We start from the raw sequence: 19,366 nt of genomic DNA, 5'->3' as shown, positions 1-19,366 counted from the left end.
TGGAGAATACTAGGTTTGAGTAATTTGACTTTGAAGTTGTTAAAATGTTTGAAATGGTCTATCATCTGAGTTTATTAAGTAATCGTAAAAAGGATGACTTTAAAATAAAGACTATTTATTTATTAAAAAGGTTTCTAGACGGTAAAGTTTGAAATAAGGAACATTTTGGTATAACTAACTCAATATGTCATTTTTTCATATTAGTGTCTTCTGCCAGAACAGTGACGATACATACCTATTATTTGGAGTCAGAGTATGGACATTATAGTTTGAGCAAATGGCTAAGATCCATTTCTCGTAAAAATAAAAAAATCTGTTAATACAAACCTCCACCCTGTGGAGGCTCATAGTTTACAATATTCTTAAGACTGGACATGGTCCAAAAAAATGTTCATGAAAACATTACTGCAGCAGTGGTGTAGTGCAAAATGAAATAAATTCTGTGCACTAATTAATTTTATTATTTTTAGTGAAAACCCCCCCTGTTAAATCCACATTTTTTGAGCCTTCCAACAGCTACTAGCTACTGAGAATATTCTGATATTCAATGAAAATTTGAACAATAAACGATCGGTCGAAAAATAAGAAGAACTCCTCTATAGACCTACAAACTTATCTAAAGAATGGAGGGGGGAGCCACAGTCAAAAACTACCCAATCAAGACTCGCAACTGGACAGAACCCAACATTCGAATAACGTTTTCAAAATGGCGTCCATATGGTAGTTCGTAGTTCCATTTTTGACCATTCTTTAGATGAGTTTGTAGGACTGTACCAATTGAACCAAATTTAAACAGGCAAAATCGACATTGCGGGTCCGCAGTATGTGTGAATTTGCAGCACTATGTGGCGTGACTCTTATCTACATGGTATTTTAATTTCATGGCAATTAAACGATCTAATAATTATTGAATGTTCGACTTAATTTAAGAAGGAAGTCAGTTGGAAGGTATTAATTTAGACAACGCAAGAGGGGTGTAAATGACTAAGTCAGTTCCATGTAGGGGGTTCAATTGGCTGTACACCAGGGCTAGAAATGGAAAATTTTACGAAGATATATATTAACCTATTTTTCTAATTTTGTGGGTATTTAATAGAAATAAGTGTGTTATGAACCGGAACGGCGCTCCAGGGAAGCGATTTCTGAATGAAGCACTACTTCACCGTTGCGCAAACCTACTTCAGTTAAAGTAGCAGAAATACACAAAAAAGTCAACCGGCATTGCCGACTGCAGATGGAATTGAGCTACATATACTTTGACAATAGAGTTTTGAGTCGGTTTGACGTAAACGTCAGATTTTTAATTTCGGAACGTAAAGGCTGGTTATCTATTACATGTCTTTTACATAACTATTACCGTTGAAAGCATAATTTTGTGTTTAAATCCTCATTTAAGTATATATTGCGATTTTGTAATACAGAAACACACATGTTTGTTTGCAAAATACAACAGAAATTCTGTATTGTAATATTGAAGACATAACTAGCTTATTTAAGGATTAATTAGCTACGTACTTCAACAATGAATCATTTAATAATGTTAACGTTAACGGGTAAGTACAGATAAAATATGAAGTCATTACCAAAATGGATGAAATGTTATTTAATTTCCATGAAACCGACAAAGAGTTCCGTCTTGACATGTTATCTTTTTAATTCTTCGGGAAAAATTCTATCTTACTCTAACGCATAGACCGGAGGTATAAACGTGCCGAATGCTTGCTCACTCGCACTTATGGTTAATTTTTATTCATGGCTAGATGCCATTCGAAGCTTTTAATACACAATATTTCTTTTAAAACTAAAAATTTTACATGCTTCAGTCGAAGCGGTTCAGCGACGGGTTTCGCAATGCTTTGTTCAGAAATTGGTCTCCAGTCCATTTCGAGCCTTTCTGTACACTAGAATTGTTCAATATTCTAAAGGATACACTCCAATCAGTATTATGGAGCTTTATTAAGGTCTTCTGCTCACGAGAACACTAAAAAATGACGCGACTGAAACTAAAATTCCAGTCAATATCTGGCTAATGTATTTAAATGGCGCCTCGGTGACGGCAAGACTGGAATCTCTCAGTTTCAAAACGCTTCCTACTAAACTGAAGAGACGCGACATGCTAGTCTCCCAGTATCTCAGTTTCCAGTCACCCATAAAACACTGGAACCAATATCAGTCGATTCGATGAAAAATCATATTTTCTTACCAAAATCGGTAGCACTGAACTGAACTGAATAAGCAATATCAAGTCAAGACAAGATGTCAAAAGTTAAAAATGGCCGAACCGATTTTTAATTTAAAATATCTGGCAGATGTTGAGAAATATTCCTGCCTGTATAATTACAGGCTAACAGAATATTCCCGTAAAGATATACGGAAAAAGCTTAAATTGAATGAAGTAGGAAAGACAGTAGGTTTGACGAGGTTATGAGATTATTATTGTAAGTGGGTTAAAGTAGCGCCGTGTACAAAGCATTGGTCATTGGCCAGTTTATGAGTTCCATAAGCAACCAGTTTGTCGGATTTAAGTTTCTCCACGAGCGAAGGGCCTAATTGTTATAAAACACAGTGTTTAAGAAGTAAATAATCAATAGATGTACCTACCTATTGAGGATTTAACGATTATAGATGGCATATAACTAAAAAATGAGTTATGACTCCTTCAGAGTTATCACTACATACCTACCTAATATTTTAAATGTTTTCGTGTTTTAAATATTTCTAAGTTATAATATTATAATAGTCGTTCTCAAACTTTGATTTGACTAAGTAGAGATTGAAATCCCCGTTATAATTGCCATAGGTGTGACAAACGGTACAATACCATAAAAATTGGAGATTGATTCTTCACATCGGAAATTATTTCAGTACCTACAAGAAATAAAGTGGGAAAAATTACAGGAAAAGTTTTAAAATAAATCTTTAATGCAGTCATTATTTTTCATGTTATAGAATCACTGACCTCTTGGTCGACTTTTCTGAACTCCGGATCATCTTCATCCACTTCGAAGTACAGCTCGGTTGAGGTGATTGAGACAGTTCCTGGTGCCACCAGCCCTGGAGCTATTAGCCGCGCTTTACTGCTTATATTTACTGGACCTAATAAAACAAAAACAGAAAAATAATAAAAGAGAACTGTCAGAGAAATAATTGTGTCTGAAGGATGTATTTTTTTAAGTCAACCATAATATTTGGAGGATAATTCTAGAACAATAATTCTTGTTGCGCCTACTTCAAATTAATACCTTTTTTATACGTAACGTAATGACATTGAATAAAAATGACCATTAAGTCAATATATTTAATATTATATTTTGTCAGTTACCTGTCAAATCGACATCAAGTTCTCTATCGTCAGTGAGAAGTTCTGCGTCATCCATTAATTCTGCATTGGAACCTTGGTGACCAGTTCTTGAATTGGCTAAGTGGGAGTGAAATTCTTCTCGTGCCTGTGAACAAAAATAAAATATGTTATTAATATTATATTTCCTTGTGTCATCCTGATTCATCTGATACTACAATCACTCTTAATCGGGCATATAACTCAACTAAGACTGGGAAGCAGTCACCTAAGACTGAGGTCACCATGCACTTGACTGTTCTTTGACTGAGTTTAATTAACACAAATACTCACGGGAGAGAGAACCAAAAATGGTAGATAAATTATAAAAAAAGGGAAGCTAAAGCAAGTCGAAGTAGAACTGAATAAGTGAAGAGGTCTTCACGCTTTTCTCTTCAAATTTCTTCTTCATTCGTCTTCAAATTTTTCAACACGTTTAACCTTGAACAGGTATCATCAATAAAAGATATCATATTAATCTGCTCCAGCAAAAGCACAGAAAAACGAATCATCTTCATTTTATCGTCTTTTATTCTAATTTAATCTATTTTAAACTTTTATTCATTCGAGATTCTTCTTTCTAGTTGAAAAGAGTGAGTGCTTGGCGGTACGGGATATTAAATTACCTGAGATATGGCATCTTGTGGAGTTCCTTGGTCATTCAGTTGATGCAGAGTGGCTTCAGGGTGTGAGGATCCTCGAGGGTTGTGTACGAGTCTTCTTCTCCTCCTAGCATCATCTTCCCAAAGGTCTAGTTTCCAGAATGCAGGTCTATTGGAAAACAAGCAAAATTAACCGGTGTTAACCTATCATGATTTACGAAGATGATAATAAAAAAGCAATTGGTAGGTTACTTACTTTTGTTCACTGGGTTCTGGTGAACCCCATGCTCCGTGTCGATTGGACATGATGTGGCGAACTTTCTCCAAGAGACGGCATGCTATTACTCCATCTCTTCGTCTCGCAGCTGTTATTAAATGATCGCACATCCTCTCTTCTTCGGCGCGTTCCAATACGGTTGATGCGCATTGAGACTGGAGATAAAAAAAACCATAAATAATTAATTTAGCTATAGTATATATCAGCAGCAAAAAAAGAGGATATGGGTATTTTAAAGTGTAAAGTAAAACTTTCCAAGTTTTGACCATATTTCTAATGAGAGGATTGGTTGCTAGAAATTTGTTTAGCTTGACTTGAGGGAATGAGATAAAAGACAAGGCAAAAGATCTACCACCCAGAACACCCAAGCTATGGTTACAAATAGATACATTTGAAATTCATCCAACATGGATTTAAACAAAGAACTGGTTTCTTTGTAGATTTATAGTCAAAAAGAATCGCTCCATAATGTAAGCAACCAATCACACAAAAACTGATAAATAATGTTGAAATCAAGTATAAAATACTACATGTCCAGAGTTTTATTATAATAAAGGGTAAGAGCCATACTGAGATAGAGGCCGAGAAGTTTAACTAACCTCAAAATCAGCGTGTTTCAGCACATCATCAGCTCTCATCCTATTGAGAATGAATTCCGCTTCGTTAGCCACTCTCACGATGTGGTCTTTCATGGCATGGGAGAGAAGGCGACCCTCATTGATCAGTTCAATGAAAGCCAGCCCGGCGTGCTTCTGTAAGGAGTTTTGCCATTCCTGGGAGCAGAGCAGCATCACAAGCTCCACTACCGAAGTGCTGTTTTTGAATGTGGTCAGACCTGAAGATAAAGAATTACACTGTGTTACGCATGTATAATAGTATAACAATATTAATTCATTGGTATAACGTTGCACAGTCTGACTGATGCTAAAACAGGGCTCGAAATGAACCGGAGCGCCGTTCCGGTTCGTGAAATCGGTGAAATTATCAGTCTGTCTCGTGGTAAAAATAATTCGACCATCTGAGCTAGATAAAAGGCAACATAATAGAAAATCTAACACTTATTTTTATAAAATACTCTTGATATTATACTTTGATAACTTGATAACTATATTTGATAACTATGTAATATCTTCAGGAAATTGTCCAGCGCTCCGGTTCATAAGCTTTTCCATTTCGAGCGCTGTACTAAAATTGAGCGTAGTTATGCACAAAGCAGCCGAGCCACACAAACCTCAAACAGAGATAGAAGCACTTTTATGTAAATTGTGTTTCTTTAAATCAGCAAAGCCTCTGTATACTGTGTATACTTTTTGAATGATAGATATTATATATATATATATGATTTTGTATAACTTTTGAAGAGATAAAAGCATATAATCTATGAAATTTTGGTGTTTTAGCAGTCCAGGTGTTTTGAGTAAAATGGTTTTTTTTAGAATGTGCATTCTGCAGAATGCAGCCATCTCTTATTTTTGTAAGAAAAGTCTTTATTTTTGATTATTTTCTTTAAAAATAGCCTTCTAAGTTACTTAATTATTATGGGAATTTCAAAATTCTGAAAATAATTCGAAAAACTTGTAAATTATACATCAATATTTAGCTGCCTGGCACTATTTTTTATATGAAAAATCTGTATATTACATTATATATAATAAAATGAAAAACATATAATGTAATTGAGAAAATAATGTTTATTAATTGAATGTAGAAAAACATACCTTACAGTCACGATTTTAAAAATGTACGTAAGTACAAATTATTATCATTTGGCTGCTTTTTGCAGAACGAATATTGCATATTTTTAGAACGCATTTATATGACATTTTTGTATGACAGCAGCTTGGTTGCTTTATGCAAATCGAAAATGTCATATTCTGCGATTTGCAAAATCTTTAAAACGCATTTATATGAGATGTTTGTATGACAGCAGCTTGGCTGATTTGTGCAGAACGTAAAACAAACGTGTGAGATTATGGAAATCACAATAACTCATTTTTTTCAAAATTGTGGCTTGGCTGCTTTGTGCATAACTACGCTCAATTATAACTTAACAAGACGGTTCAGATTTATGTTACAAGACGTAATATCGACTGCTTTATCTGCAAACCAGCCAACTGCACTTTTGACCAGAAATGAGATTTTGATGGAAATTTGTTATAAAGCATGTTTTCTATGCTCACACAAAATTTCAAACTCCTAAACCTATAAATAAATGCGTTATCGTTCTTCAAACAAAACAGCCAAACTACAGGTGCCAAATTTCCAATATCGTAAATGGAACAACTCAACTCTTTATATGAATTTTCTTTATATATAAAAAAGAAGCTAAAATAGTGTTTTAATTCATAGTGCAGCTTATTTGTAAAAAAAAATGTTCTAAGTGTATTTTTGAAATTGTTAAATTCCGCTCTATAGTTCAATTAATATATTTTTTCTCCTCCTTTATTATATTAGATTCAGCAGTTAATATGGAGTCGTTAACCACAGAAAAAATATAGAAACCAAAAAGTGCACAATAACTAGAGGCCAACTTAACATGTATTTTTTCTATTACAAATCCTAACGGTGATTTCTCAAAACATAAATATTATTTTTACATAAGTGTAGGTCCGAAAAAATTTAACTATAAATTAGAATTTATTACAATATAACGCTCACCTTCCATCAACAGCTCTTGTCCATGACTCCCGACAAGTGTCTTGGAAAGGAATGGAGCGAAATCGACCATGATTTCCCTAAGCAGAGGACAGACGGGCCCCAGAGCAGTCTCTAGCTTTTGAGTCAGGCTAGACTCCCTGTGCGAGTTATCGGTCGATGCCAGGGTCAGAGAAGGCAGCGAGTGGTGGGTGTGGCTCTGACGAGGTCTGTTGATGGGAGCGTGCGGCGGCGGAGGTTGCTGTTGTTGTTGCATCATTTCAACTTGTCGAGAAGACTGGCGTAGCTTGTCAGGATGGTCTGCAAAGTATAAAATAACGAGACAATTAGAATCTACACCAATATATTTAAATTAGATTTATACTGTTTATTTCGTTATTAATTTTGTTTATTTTTTTAATAAAGTGTTTTTATATTTGAATTGTTTTGTTTTTAAAATCCCCCGTGATAGCGAAATTTCGCAAACATATTCCCCGTGATCAACAAGTATTCAATCTACATAATTTAATCAGTGGGTCTATTCTATACACGGGGTGGCTATCTATAATAGTTTATCGTATTTATCTATTGAGGAGGTTAATCGTTACGATAAGTTAACCGTCTGAACTGTCAAAAAGTGCTATGTTTTAACGGCACTCTTGGCTGTGTTAACTTTTAGAGAGAGATTGACAGTTTTGACAGTTTAGATGGTTAACTTATTGTAAAAATTATAATACCTCAATACATACATATGATAAACTACCCTCGATAGCCGCCGATAGCAGCCTTGTGTATAGAATAAAGATGCGCATGACAGGTTTTGTTTTCTTACAAAGAGATTCACAACTGAATCCATTAATAATATTCAAGATCATACATATTGTATGTTATTTAACGGCAAAAATTGCTATTCTTAACTTACCATCATGTATATTTCCTTCCTGATCCCTAACGCCGTGCATATTCCCTCTCATCTGATCCCCACCGATATCTGTGTCTTCGTTGAGGTTAACATCCGTCCAGGATTCGTCATTGCTGGCTGCCTGTTTGTTATCATCTAGCATGATCTCGCTCGATGTCTCCATGTCGTTATTTGTGGTTTCCGTTGAATTGAGGTTGACCGATGCGATGTCTTCTATTGAGTCCACACTCTAGTCAACGAGAAAATGTAATTAGTCAAACTTTAGTGTATAAGAATACATAGCCATTGATTTGATGATTGACAGGTGATAATTATTGATATGGTGAGGATTAAACGAGTACAAGTGACATAATTAAAACATATATTTGGGGAAGTATTCATATCACACCTACCTATTTATTTGTGAGATAGGATTCAAACATGTAATTAGTTTGTATGAAAAACTATACACATTTTATTCATTCCTAACATTAGATTAGGTAAATCCCACGAATGTGGTATAATATAAAATGTTGTTATTATTTACAATTTGAATGTTTTGGGGTGATTTTTCCTCCTTCAAACATTCAAAAAATAAAAAAAATTTAACAAAAATGATCATTTGAAAATGAAACCTCATTTAAAAATGTAGAATTCACAATTGCACGTTTAACTATTTATTCAACATTATCACCGATGCATTGGTATTTGTTTAATCCTCAGCATCACAATTTTTATTAGTTCTTGGGTTTTGTTTCCACTGTTTTTACAATAATCCCTTGCATAGAAATTGAATAATAATGCAGAGTCCTGCAAAGTGGCAAATAAATCTTATAGTATGAGTGTAAAGTTCCCTTAAAATGAACCTGCAATACGAAAGCTTTTGTAGGTAACCTCATAAGTGGACTAATTTTTTTAACTAAATTTCTTTGCTTCACTTTCGTCTGCTTGGGCTCCATCAATATAGAAGAAGGATTTCTTCGACGTATTTGTTAGAATCCTTACTTTGTTACCTATACTTACTCTTGTAATTTTTTCATAGGTCTATCGCAGCAAATTGATTTATAAGAAGAATTTGAAGATTTTTTTACATTAATATTTAAATTCTCAAAAAACATTAGTTTAATACATTACAAATTTACTGTGATTAAAATCATATGGTGTGAGTGTTTACAAGCTGTCAAAAATATTGCATTTCTGTTTAATAAGAACCAATTAAGTGTTAATAATTAAATTAGGTACCCAAGAGGAGTCCAATACTACCAACCCAAATTTTTTTATTTCTTATAGATGATGAATACTTGTAGCAACAGTGTATAAGTATTTATGTGACGTGATAATACAGTAGTGAATATGGATTGTGTAGTGGCCTAATTATACGATCAGTCTCACCAAATCGAAAACAAATCATGCTTATTGTCTTTAACTCATTCGCTGCTGACTCGATAATGATTTTTTAATTACCACCTTTAAAATGCATGTTCATTACGATTTTTCGATCGGCCACCTGGTCATTACGCGCCAGGTGCGTCTTCAGCGTCCAAAGTATTAAACTTAATACAGGTAATAATTTTCAATATTATGATTAAACTTGACCCAATGTGGTCTCATATGAATCTACCATAAATTATTAACCATAATTAATTAAGTTATTAATAATTTTTACTGTTATATCTTGGTGGAAAGTCATTTTATTTATTGACACAATTTATAATACTTATTTATAGTAAATTTTCCAAATAGGTATAAGTATTATTAATAACTAATTCTTTTAGCACTAAGATATTCACAGAACTCTAGACTCTTCTCAGTAAATCAAGACTATTAGAATTTAAATCTTTCTTGAAGAATATTCATACTATTTATAAATATGTGTAGTGAATGATACCATAACATATTTAGATTCAATATATACCTACATAATATTATGTACCTTTAATCAAATATCCCATATTATACTGTGTAAAGACCACAATTTTGGTGGTTGACTTGTGAAATACTCACAGTGTTTGAAAGTGGTGCTATAAACGATCGACTGATTCAGATGGAGTAAAATAGACAATGGTATATTCAGTATTGCTTAACTTAAAAAATGATCAAAGCTACGATTCGAGACTGGTTGTGTAATGTAGGCATAATATAATCATGGGTAGTGTGTGCAAGGAGATATTTTATATGTTGAATTCAATTGAAAACAGTGATGGTACAAAAGGATTTATTGTATTCAAGTTTACGTACAGGACAAAATTAAGCAGATAATATGTAATATGTAAATTAATAAGAGATTCTTTTTGAATATGCATAGTTAATGTGGGCGTCTAATGTCTACTCCAAACCATGTGTTAATTTTATTCTCATTTTCATGGGGATCGGAATACGCTGGTGTGAATTGCTTGAAAGATGTTTATAAATCCATAACTCTAATTAATTACATAGAAGCTACTGCTGAATGTGTTTTTATAACTATGTTAATCTTTCAAAAAATTTTAACTGGAAAATAACTAACTAAATTAACCAAATATGCCCTTAACTCAAACTCTATTAGTAAAATAGAAAATCAATCTATCCAATGAATTAATAATTACTGTCGATGTAAATATATGAACTGAAAAAATATTAAATAATTTCCCTTTCAAAAATGTACAGAAACAAGATTTGATAAACTGGCCACATAAGCCTCAATTACATTGAGCTTCTTCACGAGCTGTTTATTGGCGAATTTAGAAGCGGGCGATTCAGCTACTGCGATTTGATGATTACACACAAAACTTTCCATTCGCTGAGAAGCCACAAGCCAGCGACTATTTTGACGGAACGTAGTTCGTTTTTTTACCAGGAGGTTGGTACTGCGCTCTACTGGGCAGACGCAGTAGGCCCACACGCCGGTGTGTAGCGTGTAAAGTTGACCGGCTTTCAACTTTTCTCGGTAGAGTGTTTACAACCTGCTTATTAGCTTATTCGATGATTACACTGGGCGACTTTATAGGCAGATTGTAAATTCGCCAATAAACAGCTCGTAAAGAAGCTCAATGTAATTGAGGCTATACTGATGACAAATTTTAAATTGAGAATAAATCTTCAAACTCTATTGATTGTTTTTCTTTATAGTCATATATCGTGACCCACACTTTGAGAGTTATTGATTTAGAAAGTTCTAACCTCTTCGCTTTTATTGTGTAATGCTGGCTCTTCAAAATGGCCCAAGTCATGCGAATGTTAATGAAGAGGGCAATATATACATAGGCTGGCAAATATTTGTCGTCTATCGACACAGTGTCGTTGTTTCAACACGCATCAAAGGGCACCAACATAAGCCTCATTTGAGTCATTTTGTAGGGCATCATTAGATGTCAGTATGAAGGGTTAAGGCCTTCAATTAAACAGCTGCTACAATTTATTTTCGTTGCACTCCTTATTAATAAATTCATATAATATATTTGATGTCAATATAATAATGTATTTTTTATTAAAAATGGTGTGATGTTATGAAATATTCAATATATTTTTTTCTCTTTTATTTTAAAATAATGATGGGAATTTTCATAAAATGGCAACTGAAAACAAAGAAAACGGTTAACACACATTATTCGATTTATGTGACATGCTAGAAATATTTGCATTTGATGATTGGTAATATATTTTAATATTCTACAAAAAGCACTACATTTTTTTTACATTGCAATATTAATCTAAAAAAACCACACTCTTACTAATTAATGTGATTAAAATATTTTATAAGATAAAAAAAATACAAACCAAAATTAAGTATTTTAAGATATGCCGCTTTGAATGCTTTGTGAGCTAGAGACAAAAAAGTTGTGAATATTTTTTTGTGACAAACAAATAAGTGACATTGTGAATATTCATTGCGAGATCATGCACACACACACAATAAATATAGGTATTTCAGTGTAATTCATGAACACCCAAATCGAATTAAAAATGCTTTTATTTTACAATATTGAACAAGCATAGAAATTACACTTATACGCATACGTAAAACCTCCTACTAAAATTAATTTTATAAGTATTATTAGATTTTGTTTTTGACTTGTTAGGATTAAGAATTATCGAGCTATTGACTGGTTGAGATTAGAGTCGTAATTTTGTAATTGCATTCAACCCACGCGATCCACACACACCTAAAATACACTTGTATATTGTATGTAATTTCATATATTTTATGCAGTGGGTTGGCGTGTCTTACTCTGTTTATTTGTATAAGAATAGCTACATTGTATGAATGTGTCAAATGCATCTGTTAAATGCAATGGTGAAATTGAGACTTTAATTCTGACAGTCAATATCCCAACAATGAATAAAAATGGTTAACGAACTTTAACTCCAATGAAACTTAATTATTATTATTATTAACTTAATATACAGTAGGTATAGAAATATCAGGATTTCAATTAGTAAGAATTTTAATTAATTGTCAAAGTTTTGATTGTAGGTAGATTTGAATATATGAGGCGTCTAATTACAAAAAGCGACAAGTCCACAATTCAATATTTTCGGGAAACAACGTTTTTATGTTTCAAGCTTCAATTATTTGTTTTAACGTGAGATTATTTTTTCCGTTGTATTCTATGTCGAAATTAGAACCAAATGGCAATTTGTTTCAGCCAATAAACTCTTAAATGCAATAAATATAGGCAAAATAAAATTGGACATAGCGCTATTTGTACTTCACTTTTTAATTTACTCCGCATAAGGCACATATTTCCGTGGCACTGTCATGAGTTTACCAGGTGCTACAGCATGGGAGACGCCCTTTTCAATATTGAACATTCCCTTATTGGTTGACTTAAACACGCGCAAAATCAACCAAGCTTTAAATAATATGAAACACGGACTTGGCGCTTTTTGTAATAAATCGAGACTTAAAATATTTTTTTTCGTAGGGTTATGTCGCATTTTGAAATTTGTAGATCAATACATATTGTGTAAAATTATACAAAGAATATGTGCGTATTTTTTTCTTGATTTTGACCAAATGTGAACTTATCGCTTTTTGGAATTAGCCTCATATATACATATTATTATTATATTTAGTGTTATTTATGATAACTGACAAAGGAAGAAATATTCAAGATTTAACAATGAAAACCACATTTTAGTAATAATGCCGATTGAAACCTGAATATGTAACAATTCTTTCTGTAGTTAAATACATTTCATTATTTTTTCGCAGGTTAGTGATGTTTCAATATATACCTGTAAATTGGGATTATTATTATGGAGTACTTACCTTGGTTTGATTGGGTTTCGAACTGAGTGAAGATTGGTGCAATGGTTCCTCTCGAATCGCGGGCGCCTGCGGAATTGCTACTTTTTCTTCCGCCGCTTCCTTCTGATTGTTGATTGTTAAAAAAAAACGGGAAAAATAATAATGCAAAATCAAACCAGGGAAAATGACGTAAAGCAAAATATACGTAACATGACGAGGTCAATGAATTCTGTCTTAGAATAATTTAAATTAAATACTGCCTATTAATTATATTATATTCATTTTGTTATAACTACTAAATTATTAATTATATCTTGAACAATTTTGGTTTTTTAAATGAATTACAAATTCCATTTTTAAAAATAGCTAACTGGCAGTTTTTGACAACGATAGTTTATTAGTAATTGTATTAGAAGTTACTTAATTAAGCAATGTAGTTAATTGAAATAATTATCATTTATTTATAAATTTAATCATAATGAATGATATTAATCTAGAGACTTATTAATTAATAACAATTATTTTTAATTACGTTTCTAGTACAATAGATACAACACAAATTAATGATTTTAATTACTTGTTTTCTGAAGGGTAACAGATGAAGAATTACATACGCAAGTATTTCACTAAATAATGGTTTGAAGATGTAATTAATAGTATAAGTTTGAAGACAGAAATGCACATTTATCTTGGATAGGTAAACAATAATTTCAAATTTTATAGGAGATGTAAAAAGCGGAAACCATTTTGTAGAAACAGGTAAAACATAACATTAAAACACTGGGAAAATGTTACCAACCGATCTCTCAACAATCAAACATTATAGAACTATTGTAAAACTTCAATAATACGTAAACGAAAGCATTCAATACGAAATATTTACTACCGAAAGCTGACTTTGATGACAGAGATAGAGGAGACAAAAAGTTACGATTAACACAACAAGTTTAAACTGTATTATAGATACAGTTAATTGTTTAAAATAATAAAATAATTAATATTGAAATGCAAGAGATGTGGACAAAATTAGAATAATAATTATTTTAGCTTACGTTTTAGTACTTTCATAGTGAAAGTAATAAAAAAATTGAATTTGGACAAAAGTGAATAATATATATTGTGTGATTAAATAAATAAAATATATAGTACTATTAATATTATAACGTCATAACATTGTATTATATAATTTTGAGGGAATCAAATTAATTATTATCATTGTCGATTAATTGATTATATCTCTCTTCTGGTTTAATGACACGATTATCTAATCGACTCCACATCTCCGATATTATAATATATATTATTAGACAATAAAACACTCAATGACGCTTTAGAAACATCAAGAACTGAAATAATATATTACGTTTCATGCAGAATAGTATTTAATGAAGCAGATTTTTTTGCATTTCAACAAGAAAGGGGGAAGCATAATTATTACTATAAATAATATATCTGTCCAATGACATTGTTGTTGAAAGGAGTTTTTTATTCACAAATTCAAAAGTATTCTCCGTATGAATAGCGAAAATAGTATTTTTTTCCGACCATGTCCATCCTAATAAGATCATGTGGCCTCCACACGGTGGAGGTTTGTATTAACAGATTTTTGTTTTTACGAGAAATGGATATCAGCCACTTGCTCAACCTATTAGGTCCGTACTCTGAGTCATACACAAATATGTGTACTTGTCAGACCCAGGATTCGAACCTGGCCGATGCTTAAATCGCGCGGCCATCGTGGGACTGTTACATAATATAGTTAAGAGAGTTCTCAGCTCGTCAAATATGACGAAATTATGATATATAGAAAAATTCAATTTAAGTGAAAGATTTCGATGTGTGATAAATAAAATCTGCTAAAACTACAATGAAAAATGTTTATGTCAACTTTGTATTTTATATATTTTCGTCGATTGTATTTAATGTGACTCCGGGTCGATAATGGTCAGTAAAAAGTATCTATATAGATATATATAAAAAACGAGTGTTGTTGTGTGTTGACATTAGTGAGACAAAAGGTGGAGGTAGGCTGTGAAGATCTGACAAAAATAGTGTACAGACAAACTTCAGGCATACATATTTGTTTATAAATATAAATTGCAGATGGCGTTTGTTAGTTTTTAAAATTCAATGAATCTCTGCCTCAACCAAATAGAAAAAAAAAAATCTTTCTATTAACAAAATATCTAAAATTATGAATGATTTAATGGCATTATCTTAAGCCGCATTTAGACCAAGCGTGCGAATGTTTGTACTTCCCCCACTCCAGCGAAATTCTCCTGACGTAAACGCTTTTCGTTGAGCGAGCATACGAATTTGCTGGAGTGGGGAAAGAACAAACATTTGCTCGCTTGGTCTAAATGCGGCTTTAGATATTTTATAGATAGAAGAATATTTTATGTCTAATATATCTACGAGGGTGGGTCAATAATTCCTTAGAAAAAAGCATTAAAACAGTTTTGATTTTTGTATTTTTTTTTTATTTCTCAACATAATCTCCTTGGAGCTCAATACACTTGGTTAGACGTTTCTCAATTTTTTTTAAACCGTCAGAAAAATAAGTTTTCGGAAGGTCCTCAAAATAAGCATTTGTCCGATCGATGACTTCTTCATTTGAAAAAAAACGTTGTCCACTTAGCCATTTTTTTAAGTTTGGGAAAAGGAAAAAGTCACTGGGGGCTAAATCTGGCGAATACGGTGGGTGGTCGACCAATTCGAACTTCAATTCTTCAATTTTAGCCATTGATCGTAAACATGTGTGAACACGGGCATTGTCCTGATGAAAGAGGATTTTTTTCCTGTTTAAATGAGGCCGTTTTTCTTCAATTTTGTTTTTTAGCTGGTCCAATAAAGATGCATAATAATCCCCTGTTATTGTTTTTCCTTTTTCCAAATAGTCAACGAAAATAATTTCACACGCATCCCAAAATACAGTAGCCATAACCTTACCAGCTGATTTTACGGTTTTCGCCTTCTTTGGACATGGTTTGCCTTCGCAATCCACTGCTTTGACTGTTCTTTCGTCTCGGGAGTATAGTGGTGTATCCATGTTTCATCTACAGTCACAAAGCGACGAAAAAATTTATCCGGATTGCGTTGCATGAGCGACAACAGGGCTTTAGAGGCCACCACCCTATTGCGTTTATTGTCGACTGTGAGCAAACGCGGCACCCATCTTGCAGAAATATTTTTCATGCCCAATTTGTCATGTAAAATAGAAATGACGCTACCTTTTGAGATCCCTGTAACGTCAATTATCTCACTCAACTTTAATCTTCGGTCACTTAACACCATATCGTGGATTTTATTGATCATTTCTGGTGTAGTCACCTCTACAGGACGTCCTGAGCGTGGTTCATCCTTTGTTGATGTACGACCACGTTTAAATTCATTTAACCAGTTATAAATAGTTGCAAGTGAAGGAGCAGATATGCCGTGAACTAAATCCAACTCATTTTTTATTTCCTTTGCTGTTAACCCTTTTATATTAAAATGTTTAATAACAGCTCTAAACTCAATTTTCTCCATTTTCCATTTTCCACAAGCAAAATTTTTTTTAAATGTACGAGAAACACACAACAACTCGACCAATCTGATTGAAACTTCGCAGCATACTGAATCGGTAGTGCCGCTGCATGAAAACAAACCGCTTACAGTACTAGTCGCGCCACCTGTCGGCTTTTCTAAGGACTTATTGACCCACCCTCGTATTATGGTTTCGTTCAGCAGAGTTTAATTAAATTAATACTATCTGCAATTTGTATTCTTATTTCAATAATAACAAATAAATATGAATGACAAAGTTTCGTGTGCATTATTTTTGTTGGATCTTCAGTCTAGCCTTCTTAAAATAATACGATATATCACCATACCGCTTCTACAGTCACAGAATTCTCATCACTTGTGATGTGTATTCTTAAAAAAGGCATTTAAATAAAAACATTAGTTAACTAAATATTTGTATTTAAAAGAATACAAATATTTTCTAATTTTAAAGTCGAATAAGTACGTAGGTACCTACCTATTCAGCTATGTGCATTGTAAAAAAATCCTAAATGATTCTAATCTAATTAATTTAATTAGAAAAAAAAAACTATGATTTTAGAATTATTATAATAATTTTTGAATTAGAGAAGAAATCGTAATAAAATCTAAATGGCAGGGGAAGCAATAATAATAATTAACAATTATTAACTATTGAAATAAGTACACTGAAATCAATATCCAATATCTACATACAATACAGAGTACATTAAATAGATGAAAGTAACGAAACAAAATATGTTTAGTAAATATTTTTTAATTGTGTTATCATCTTACCTTGATGGAAGGTGAGTCCTGGTCATGCATAACTGAGGAATTGTTCTCATCTACGACAATGACAGCATATTCAACGTCGTCGTGATTGGGTCCTGCAAAATCATACGCACATTATTTACATCAAAATTGATACACAACAAAAACAACGAAACACAGAGGCAGTCGACGTGCATTTAATTTGATTAAGTTTTCAATGTAAAATTGTTTTTAACCCACAAAAAAGAGGATAATAATATGTAAAAATAATAATATAAATATTTTGTGCTGGTGCCAACTGGAGGGCTAACACCCACATAAATCTAATATATATGAAAGAAAGGGACTTTTAAAAGCAGAAATATTTATAAATATGTCAACTAATTCTCTCGCGGTAGGTACGGATTAATGACGTCAGCCCTTCCGCAAGAGAAACATTGAATTACAGTGGAACCCATGATTGGTTTAGTTTCTACAGTTCCATTTCATTTTAGTACATTTAATTCCCGGTTTTATGTTTTTATTTCCTGCAAGATACGTCTGGAATATAAAATTTTTAATTCAATTCAATGCATGGCCAATCATCGAAAAGCATTGAAAACGCATATGTGCATTTCTATTTATAGATAAGTCTGCAGTGCCCAAGAAAAAGGTTATACTTTTGTGTTGTTTTTTTTTGTTTACACTGATACAAATAATGTGTCAGCAAAGAAAAACATTGTCATATCAAGAGAAAAGGAACATTCTCGAAAATGTGAAAGAACATGACATAATATTATGCTCCAAACTAATTTGTTTAAAATTAATTTCGCGGTACTTAAATTCCCAATGAGACATGTTATGTCAATGAAGATTCATGCTGACCATTGAAAGTCATGAACATATTTTGATTAGACATTCTATGATAGCTTTAATAAGCTATCATGTGAATTCTGAGAGAATAAGAAAGTACAAGTTTATTACCATAAAAAAAATGATTATTCCACCAACATTGAAGGTAAAAATATATTATGTCGGAATGTAAGGTGGTATATAAAATATGAACACAAATATTTCCTCACAGAATACATAAGACATAACACTGAATAAAAAAATCAAAATGCACACCTAAAACAATACAATAAAAATGTGCCAGGAAAGGGTGAAATCAATCAAAACTGAATAAACGGGTTACAATTAGTGCGTGCTTAGTGAATTAAAAAAAAGCTAGCTGACCTTATATTATTTACAAAAATAAAATGGAGGCTTAATATATTGTAACTTCATGATTTTTTTATAAATTAATATAACAGCGGAAGCGTAATAATAAAATTAAGAAAACTGAAGAGGACATTGGAATTTTAATAAAATTTACATTGATTGACAGTAAAAATAATAAGAAAACAAATTTAAAAATCGTATCAAAACATCATTATTTGTGTTCATCTTAATAATATGTAATTAATTGTATATATAATAAATCAATTACTTTCAAAAATAAATTATACATAAAAACAGTATGTCACACTAAAAGATAGTTAAATTAAATGTGATGAAAATAAGAATACGTTTTAATCAGAATGACAAGTTACAAAAACATGGAAATAGTCATGTAACCTCATTATTTGAAATATCGTAGATAACTACTAACGACTTTTAAAATAAATGAAAAGGCTTTAGGTAATTAAATCGAAAAAATTATGCAATAAAATTTTATAGTAGATATTTTTATGTAAAGTGATAGATTAGCGTTGAGATTGAATGAGACAAAAGCCTGCCCCACACAGACAACGTTATGTCGTTGATATGACCTCGATAAATAACTGTGGATCCCATACAAGACTGGTGTGTATATTTTGAAGAGAATTACATAAAAACTATAGTAGGTATGTTAGGGAATTTGTATTTTTGTTTTTGTGGGTAGGATAGACTGCAGAATATAGTCAGTGTGGGGTAGGCTTAAGTGAGAGACTATTTATTAAATTGAATGAAGGTCAATTCCATGTTTCTACAACAAATTTGATGTCTGTTGAAGAGTTTTCACATATAACAGTTGTGGGAATTGTCAGCACGATGAGAAACCAACAAAACATTCAACACTCAAAATTAC

At 32.2% G+C, this 19,366-nt stretch overlaps 1 protein-coding gene across 4 annotated transcripts in view; it reads right to left on the bottom strand.

The window, feature by feature from the left end:
* Positions 1-19,366, bottom strand: part of rg (A kinase anchor protein rugose) — a 684,927-nt gene that overhangs the window by 350,323 nt on the left and 315,238 nt on the right. For all 4 annotated transcript variants that reach the window (XM_085960838.1, XM_085960839.1, XM_085960840.1 and 1 more), the window contains 9 exons: positions 17,302-17,393; positions 13,003-13,104; positions 7,773-8,001; positions 6,875-7,171; positions 4,816-5,051; positions 4,196-4,371; positions 3,964-4,108; positions 3,323-3,446; positions 2,960-3,096 (listed from right to left, as the gene is read on the bottom strand). In XM_085960838.1, coding sequence (XP_085816964.1) covers positions 2,960-3,096; positions 3,323-3,446; positions 3,964-4,108; positions 4,196-4,371; positions 4,816-5,051; positions 6,875-7,171; positions 7,773-8,001; positions 13,003-13,104; positions 17,302-17,393 — 1,538 coding nt within the window. The remainder of the gene's footprint in view (positions 1-2,959; positions 3,097-3,322; positions 3,447-3,963; positions 4,109-4,195; positions 4,372-4,815; positions 5,052-6,874; positions 7,172-7,772; positions 8,002-13,002; positions 13,105-17,301; positions 17,394-19,366) is intronic.

This window comes from Rhyacophila brunnea, unplaced genomic scaffold (assembly GCF_057557595.1).
Source record: "Rhyacophila brunnea isolate RB1 unplaced genomic scaffold, BYU_Rbru_1.0 scaffold_12, whole genome shotgun sequence".
NCBI classification, from domain to species: Eukaryota; Metazoa; Arthropoda; class Insecta; order Trichoptera; family Rhyacophilidae; genus Rhyacophila; species Rhyacophila brunnea.
The sequence above is the reverse complement of the archived record's forward strand: the minus strand, read 5'-3'. Positions and strand labels throughout refer to the sequence as shown.